At 44.6% G+C, this 9,307-nt stretch overlaps 1 protein-coding gene across 1 annotated transcript; it reads left to right on the plus strand.

The window, feature by feature from the left end:
• Positions 1-1,137: 1,137 nt before the first annotated feature.
• Positions 1,138-9,292, plus strand: LOC120830954 (secretory carrier-associated membrane protein 1). The gene is made up of 10 exons (XM_040196000.2): positions 1,138-1,414; positions 1,502-1,658; positions 2,691-2,771; positions 2,923-3,036; positions 3,497-3,602; positions 4,357-4,485; positions 6,243-6,402; positions 6,602-6,703; positions 6,779-6,896; positions 6,980-9,292. Exons 2-10 carry the CDS (start codon positions 1,602-1,604, stop codon positions 7,139-7,141), a joined length of 1,029 nt encoding a protein of 342 aa, XP_040051934.1. The 5' UTR covers positions 1,138-1,414; positions 1,502-1,601; the 3' UTR covers positions 7,142-9,292.
• The last annotated feature ends 15 nt before the right edge of the window (positions 9,293-9,307 follow it).

Genomic DNA, 9,307 nt, shown 5'->3' on the forward strand with positions numbered 1-9,307 from the left:
TTCCTCTTCCTCCTCCTCATGGTTGTGGGGTTTGAGCTACAGGAGCTGAAATACTTTAGACTGCATATTAACATCTGATATGTACAAATGTAAACTTCTAATGATCTAATAACATTATTTTCTTATTTCAGTCAACCTCACTGACCCTCCCTCACTGGATGAGGTGCACTTTTCAGTCCCAATTCTGTTTTGGGGGTGCTAACATACTCATATGTAGAAGTATTCATTTAAGTCTGCAGTGAAAAAAGATTGTTCCATTTTTTGTGGAAAAAGAAGATTTTAAAATAAAAGCAGCGGTTGGACAAATAAAAGTATAAAACAGTTTCATTCACAGCACTATATCGGGTGAAGGCATCCATGGTTTCAGACGTGTCCAAAGCTTAATTGCTACTACTCAATATAAAAATATCCTGAAAGAAATAATGAAATAATAAGTCCCTCTCCAATAGTGTCTTGGGATTATTATTATTATTAGTATTGGAAATAGTATTTTTTTAAATGCATCATAATGATCAAATAATTATTTTGAAATCTGAACCCTCAATCTTCTGAACTCCTTAAACAATTCAATATTCCCTTTGGAATGAAGGAAAGTGGAAGTATACCGTTGCATTGGAATGAAAATACTAATAAGCTATAAATACTACTAATAGTATAGCCAAAGTATATCACTGATATGCTTCCACTACATAAGCCTTCAAGATCACTAAGATCTTCTGACACCAATCTGTTAGTGATTCCCAGAGTAAATACAAATCATGGGAAAGCATCATTAGTTACTACGCAACAAACAGCTGGAATAAACTTCCTGAAGATTTAAGACTTGCCCCAACTCTGACCACGTGTAAAACAAGACTGAAAACTTTTATGTTCAGCTTCGCCTTCTGCTAAATTTGACCTACATTGCACTTTTAACCTCTGCTTTTAATTAAACAATTTAAATAAGATTTTAATTTAGAATTGTTTTTGCTGTTTTTAATTGTCTTTTAATTCCTGCATTTTATTTCACTTTATTGTATGAAATGTTATAATGTGAAGCACTTTGAGTCTGCCTTGTGTATGAAAAGCGCTATACAAATAAAATTGCCTTGCCTTGCCTAATAATAGGGCTGTATTCAATGATGGAACCACCAGGCAAAGTGAGCGACCTCCATGGTGTCCCGGACCCCCACGGACCCCAGAGGCCCCAGAGGCCCTTCAGGCTCAGTTTCAGTTGTTTGTCAGCAACAACTGCATTTGTTAAAAACAGATGCACCACCGAAGCACTATGGAGTAAACCGGTTCCCGTGATAATAAGGAAATAATATTTTTTAATGACATAGCTTAGTTAAATCGTGGGGTTACGCGGGGTGACCTATTAACCGAGAAGCTACCTGTCCAGAAGGTGTGCTGTCCGCAATGCCGAAGCAGTGACGTAGGGCGGCGACGCGCACCACGCATCCTCTCCGGCCATTTGTTGTGCTACTGGCTAGCTTGCTAATCAAGGGGTCTCCATCAGCAGGAGGCGGAGAAGACGGCGGGCAGGCGGAGAGAGGCAGCCCCTTCCCTGGATACTCTGGAAGCTCTTCCACACAGGAAAACGTTACTAAAAAGGCAGGACAATGTCCGACTTTGACAGCAACCCGTTTGCAGACCCGGACTTCAGCAACCCCTTTCAGGTAGCTAACGTGCGCTTAAGAGCCCAATGAGGCCGGTCTTACTTTAGCTTCCCTGCTAGTCGTCTTAGCTAACGTTAGCAGCTAACACGACAGCTAGGTTAGTGTTAGCTAGAGCGGTTTCTTGGTGTACCGCTAGCTAATGCTATGTAGCCGGACTAGTTATTTATCGTTCACGGCATCGACCGCATTCTGACTACATTAAATGGTTCTTCACGTTGCAAAATACCAACTATAAGAACAGAGACAAATGTTAGCTGGCTAGCTCTGGCCACAGTCACTAAAAATGTACTGGCACCTGCTAGCTTGGTAAATAAGTTAGCTACGTGCTACTGGTTATGTTGTAACAAAGGTGGTCCAACACAAACTTAACGTTACGTTTTTGTTGTATGATTATATTCCAAATAAAAACGTTGCAAACAACACTGCCATAAAACGAACTTGCTTATGTCTCTTCGTAGTGGTGACAAAGCACTGAAGTCTAGCTAAGATAATGATCTTTTTTGTTCATGGTTGTGTGGGTTCAGGCTATAGGCCGTGACTATGGCAACAGTCGGCTGGTTTCTCTTCTTGACAGTGCACCTGAGTTGGTGATTTAAATGTTAAGCCCCTCCCCTGTACTGCCAGGTGTTAGTCAGAGGGTGGAGTTAGCCGGTGGAGTCTTGGATGAAATGAAAACCTCCATCTGTTGGCTCCTAATTGTGACACATTGTGGGCCACCATAGACTGTCCTGTAGTGTGGAATTAGTGGCATCTTCCAGTTGCCCCTCTCCTCATCCCATTCATTGTGTTTCAAATGGGCCACATGTAGTAATATTAGCACTACTACTGTGTTGCGTGTGCATCCCGCGCTCAGTTTCCGCCTTACCAATTAAAAATATTAACTGGTCAGAACAAATACAACAAGAAGACCCATTGAATGTTCAACTGTGGCCTTTCAATACAAGCCACAGGTTACCTAACAACAACTGATGGGTCTTTGTTGTAGTAGCTTTTACCCATTCAAAACACTTTATGGTGATCTCTGTCCTGTAGGATCCCTCGGTGACGCAGGTGACGCGATCCGCCCCTCCTGGTGGTTTGGAGGAGTACAACCCCTTCACAGATGCCAGAACGGTCAGCTTAATTAAGCATCGCTATAACTGACCTCATTTTATCCACTTCCTTCTTTCTCTCTTCTTCCATCTGTAGGTCACAGGATTTTACTGGAAAAAAATACATTTTGGGCCAAATACAGTTTTGATGAGGGGTCTGACTTTGTTTACAGGCGGACCCTGGGAATGCCCCCAAAGCTACTCCTGCCCCGCCACAGCAGAACACACAACCTGCCATCATGAAGCCCACAGAAGAGCCGCCGGCTTACTCGCAGCTACAGGCTCAGGTGCAACACACTGATCATGTTTCTTTTATGAATGGACTTGTATGTAGTTTTATAGCACCTGTACAGATACTCTCTGTCTTGGTTGCTGGTTCACATTTCCTCTTGTCTTCCAAACCCTCATCTGATTTTCTGATGGCCTTATAGCAGCGTAAAGAGGTACTGTCTTCCATCTGGTGTTTCCTGTACCCCCTTTGTGTCACTGACTTCAGTAGTTATAAATCCTTCACTTTCCCCACTTGTTGCTTTCCTCTTGCAGTGCAATATTCCAGCTAGTTCAATGATATCTGAAGAAGACGTGTGTATTAACAACAGTAGCTGATTGCTTTTCCACTCGTAACCCCTTTCTTTTCCCTCCTCAAACTAGCTTGGAAAATACCTTCATTACTCCCCTGGTTGGAAATCATAACTCCAGTGTGATGTTGGATCGTCAAATCTAACAGCATTTCTGTGTCTGTATTAGGACCAAGCGCGCGCTCAGGCTGAGTTGTTGAGGCGGCAGGAGGAGCTGGAGAAGAAAGCGGCAGAGCTCGACCGTCGGGAGAGAGAGTTACAGTCCCACGGGGCCGGTCAGTGGGTCAACCAGCTCCTTCACCCCTTTGCCCCACCTCAGGGTGTTGAGTGGTGATTCCTAATCAATGCTATATTCACAGCGCTCTTAATGCCCAGAAAGTTCATGTGTTAACTTGGCAACATTTGGTTCCCTGAGTCACATGTGATATAATATAGTGTATATCTATGTGCCAAATTATATTTTTGTTGGGAAAAACTTAAATAGTGTTTTGTCTTAGTCCATATTGATTTAGACAACAGGGAGTCTGTGCTCTCTAAAACGAGATACACGGTGCGCCGGGTCAACTGATGAGTTGTGCGTCAGTGTTCAGATAATCTTACAGGGACATGGTGTGAAGTTTTAAATTCTAATTGCAAAACAAAGTGACCTCCACTCATCGCAAGATTAACACAAATCTTCCCTGGTGTTTTGAATACCAAGATCTCGTCTTGTGTCAACAGTGTGAATTCACCCAACTTGACCTTGATGGGAATGCATTGTGACTGCTTCTTTTCAGCTGCATCCAAAATTACAGAATTCTCTGCAAAAATGCCTCATACGTGTCATCGCAAAGCTGAGGGGAAAAAAGTGCAATAATTATTATGTGACAAAACGTTGGAAATGCAACATGAAGATTATAGTACTGTTATATTTTTTTCATTAGCAATGTACTGTAAGTCATTCTGCTGTTGTGTTTGTAAGCATTGCAAGCAACTGCATAGTAGTAGAGTCTATTCATCATCTAAACGCCATTACCTTTGTCCACACAGGGCGTAAGAACAATTGGCCTCCGCTGCCAGAGAGGTTCCCCGCTGGCCCATGTTTCTACCACGACATAGCAGTGGATATTCCTGTAGAGTTCCAAAAGACCGTGAAGATCATGTACAACCTGTGGATGTGTAAGTGGATCGTCGGACTCACCTTAAAATCGAGCTGTGTGGCTTCCTGCACCTGTGAATATTCTAACACATTCCCTTCACACATGGATACATGAGACAAACCCACATATCGCACTCCAAGAGAAGCCGCCCGAATCATCAAATATTATGCAGAGTCACTTTGTAATCAGACACTCTTGTCTGCTTGTTTATCACATTACTTCATGACTACAGGCCAGTAGCACTCACTCCAATCATCATGAAGTGCTTTGAGATAGTGATACTGTCCCACATTCAGAGCGGCATACCGGATCCCCAGCAGTACGCCTACAGGCGCAACAGGTCCACCTCAGACGCCACCACTGCTGCCCTCAACTACTCCCTCTCTCACCTAGAAAACAAGGACTCCTACATTAGGATGCTCTTTGTCGACTACAGCTCCGCTTTCAACACGGTCGTCCCCCACAAACTCATCCATAAACTCTCCACACACGGTCTGCACCCCACCCTCTGTGACTGGCTGTTTGACTTTCTGACGGGCAGGCCTCAGTCTGTCAGGATCGGAAACAGGACTTCACCAACATCGGCACCCCACAGGGTTGTGTCCTCAGCCCCGTCCTCTACACCCTGTTCACCCACGACTGCGTCGCCTCCCACAAGGATGACATCGTCCTGAAGTTTGCTGATGACACCGCAGTGAAAGGACGCATCACTGGGGGGAACGAAGCGGCATACAGGAGGGAGGTGGCCAGTTTGGTGTCATGGTGCGAGGATAACAACCTCACCCTCAACACTGACAAGACCAAGGAGCTGAAAGTGGACATGAGGAAGGAGAGGAGACCTCATCAACCACTTTTCATCCAGGAGCTTGAAGTTAAGAGGGTGAGCAGCTTCTAATACCTCGGGGTCCACTTCAGCGAGGACCTCACTTGGACACTCAACACAACACAGCTGGTCAAGAAGGCTCAACAGCGGCTGTACTTCCTGAGGAGGCTGAGCAAGTTTGGGATGTCTCCCAAGATCCTCAGCAACTTCTACAGCTGCATCATGGAGAGCATATTGACCAGCTGCATCACCGTGTATTACGGCAGCACATCCACCGTGGACCGCAAACGCCTGCAGAGAGTGCTGAGGACAGCAGAAAAGATCATCAAGACCCCACTGCCCTCTCTGCAGAGCATCTTACACCGCAGGGTTCACAGGAGAGCTGCCTCCATTCTCAAAGACCCCACCCACCCCCAACATGGACTGTTCACGCTTCTACCCTCAGGCAGGAGGTTCAGAAGTGCCAAATGCAGGACCACCATGCTTTTCCCCACTGCCATTGGAGTCCTCAACAGCTGAGAGGACTCTATAGCCTAACTCACAACTGGTCTGCACTTTAGCTTGTTAGGATTTCACTTGTACTGTACTGTTAATTTATATTGCACACATTTAATTTTATTTATTTATTTATTTTTACAACCTGCTCAGTTTTGCACATTTCCCCTTACCCCTTTTCTGCCTTATTTTTATTTCATGTACATTTATGTAAATATTGTATTTTTATTTTAAAATTGGTTGGCTTTCCAGAAAAGGCAAGCATAAAAATTTCAACACACGGGGGGGGTGTATTTGACAATCTGAATTTGACAATTTGAAAATCTTTGAAGTTTGAAGTTTAGAAAACCAAGAGAGTTTTATTTGATTGGGTCCTCATACATTATAGATGACTGTGTTATTGTACAAAAATGACACCTGAAGTTGTTTATTTTGTTGTTGTTTCTTCTGTCTACCAGTTCATGCGGGCACGCTCTTTGTGAACATGTTCGGCTGCCTGGCCTGGTTCTGTGTGGAATCATCTCACGGTGTAGATTTTGGCCTGGCACTGCTATGGTTTCTGCTTTTCACACCCTGTTCTTTCGTCTGCTGGTACAGACCGCTTTACGGGGCTTTCAGGTAAGCAGGCGGGTTCTGCAGCAGATAGTCGCAGTAACGTGTCTTTGTGCATGAGCATTGTGTTTGGATGGGGTTTAAGGGGGAAAAAAAGCTGGGCAGTGGTCTTTTGAAATGATTTTTATTCATATCTCCTTTTCTAACCCTACACTGAAAAACGAGAAGAGTAAACAGTATACCTTCTTCTCTGTCTCCACAACAGGAGTGACAGTTCATTCCGCTTCTTTGTCTTCTTCTTCGTCTATATCTGTCAGTTTGGGGTTCACGTTCTACAAACTGTTGGCATCCCCGGCTGGGGAACGTGGTGAGTATTTTTGAGACTGCTTTTGTGCGAGTGCACGCCGACGTTCAGCCCTCATCGGCGTTGTTGTTTTGCCAGCGGTTGGATCGCAGCCTTAACCGGCCTCAACACCAACATCCCCGTGGGCATCATCATGTTACTGATTTCGGCTCTCTTCACTGCGCTCTCCGTGGGCTCGCTCGTTATGTTCAAGAAGGTACGGTAGGACGCTGGAGGGTGAATTTGAAATCCCTCGACTTGATTCCGGCTCACTCTTCTCCTCTCTCCGGCTCTCTCCAGGTGCACGCGCTGTATCGCACCACCGGCGCGAGCTTCGAGAAGGCTCAGCAGGAGTTCGCAACCGGCGTCATGTCCAACAAAACCGTTCAGACTGCGGCTGCCAACGCTGCAGCCAACGCTGCCACCAACGCTGCCCGCGGCGCCTTCAAACCTCAGCCATAGACTGACGCGTACCCCCCCCACACACACACACACACACACACACACACGCGCACACACACGGAACACACTCAAAAGTTGGGGATGCACAACTCTGGCCCCCCCGCAGGCTCTCAGATCAAATTGATTCTATTTGTGGACGCTGTGCCGCGCTGCACACTTTGCTCCGGTTGTGCAAAGAGTCAGGAATAAAACATGTTAGTCAGATAAAGTAACCAGAGTTGTCCACCTTCACTTAAAAAGAAAAAAAAATCCAGGTTCACCCCTTGAAACTCCAGGCGTGCCCTGTAGTGTGTGGGATGTCATCTCGTTGTCCCTGCCCTGCGGTCGCCTCGAGGTGATCCTCGCAGGTAGCACCTACCTTGTTTCTGTCATGGCAGCTTCCTGCCTGCTTCATACGGTATAGAGTTACAAAAAGGGATGATTGGATCATAAGTTTGTGCATAGTTTTGTGTTCTTGGTCACATGCCGAAAGTACAGCGTACGCAAATGCATTCTTCACTTCAAACAGAACAGCGGCTCAGACAGTTTGGAGCTTGATCATTTTAATCTGAGACGTAAATTGCTCCTAGTCCTACATCTGTTCTTCTATTCTGAGACAAACACCGCCCTAGCAGTTCATATAAGAAATATGTTGGTATTTTAGGACCTGCCTGCAGCCCCCACCCCTCCAGTACTCCAGTGGCACCTGTTGGTTGAGCAACTGTGGGCTGAGTCAGCATCTCTGGGGTTTACTACCAATTGACAGTATCATGACAAAAAGCATGCGTAGCCTTTCCTCCGGCTGCAGGTGCCAGCTGGTTTTGAACCCGGGGGGATAATTATTTTCCCTCGTTTGGTTTCAATGAGTGAAGTTATGGCATGACCCCAGTCACAGGATGTTTGACAGAATTGTGGATCTATTTTGTGAGGACGCACCGCCGGTCAGCGCAAACCTAAAAGAGCTCAGCTCAGTCAGCTGATTTCATAGGCTTGGTGCACTAAGAGGAGGGGGGTAAATATTCACATCTTCCTTTATGTATGAATGAGATTAACAGACAATTGTGTGGCTCCATCTGTTTTTTTTTGTAGCCCGTCACTGGTTGAAATCTTAACGCTGCTGTGAAGGTGAGAGGCGTCCTGAGGACGCATACCATTCATTGATGGGGAGACAAGTGAACCAGAGGTCACACTACGCTTTTACTAAAGATTAACCTGTACACATAAAGTGAAAAGACAACATAAACATGGATACTGTGTACATGACGGACAAAGTCCATTGTTACAAACATAGAAAGCGCATTTTGCTCTAGTCAGTATTGGAGAATTGTCAGCAGACGTCTCAATGGTTAAGACGAGCTTTGAGATGACTGACGATCAGCGCTGTTGTTACAAACGTACAGGCTGAATTCTGCCAGAGGTGTTAATACTCCTGCGAGGGTGACGGTCAGTACTTGGTCATGAAGTAAGACTACGTGTTTGCCAGTATTGTTTTTAATATCCATTGCACCTTTGTTTTCTTTGTCAACCTTTTAGCGCTTAAGATGAACATGTTTTATTTATGGTGTAATTTAAAGTTGTATACATTTCAAATTTGTTTGGTATGCTTTGTCATTATGTTTTGTGTGTGGTTTTATAATGACATCATCATGGCATCAGCTAATCAGAAGTGTGACTGCGACTTGGTATGAAAGGCCCAAAAATAGGCAAAAATCTCCCTCAAGTGTTACTGTCCTGAAAAGCTGTGAGAAATCTACCAATGTCCATATAGATTTGGTTTTTTATATCTTGGTTTGTGATGTGCTCCCTTGCCATGTTTTACTTACGATCACCTACATGATTCCCATGTATCTTTAGTTTTTAACAGGTGTTTAATGCCACTGTGGGTAATTACTTAATGTATTAAGGGAGCCGGTCCGCAGTGCAGAGCGAGGGATTAGAAGCTCGCTGGCTCAAAACCGTTTGAGCTGTGATCACAGTACTTCACTGACTCAGAAGAGGAACTCCTTCAAAAAGATACACGTGTATATTTTGTAAAGTTGAACATTTGATCCCCATTATCAATCACCTGTAAAAAAGAAAACGTGTCGCACTCTTGTCTGGCCTTCGTTGCATGTGAAATAGTTTGAGTTTTGTATATTTATGGTATTAACATGAAATAAAATTTGAAAGAAATGTTTCAGAAAGGTT

The sequence above is a fragment of the Gasterosteus aculeatus genome, chromosome 13 (genome assembly GCF_964276395.1).
Source record: "Gasterosteus aculeatus chromosome 13, fGasAcu3.hap1.1, whole genome shotgun sequence".
NCBI lineage: Eukaryota > Metazoa > Chordata > Actinopteri > Perciformes > Gasterosteidae > Gasterosteus > Gasterosteus aculeatus.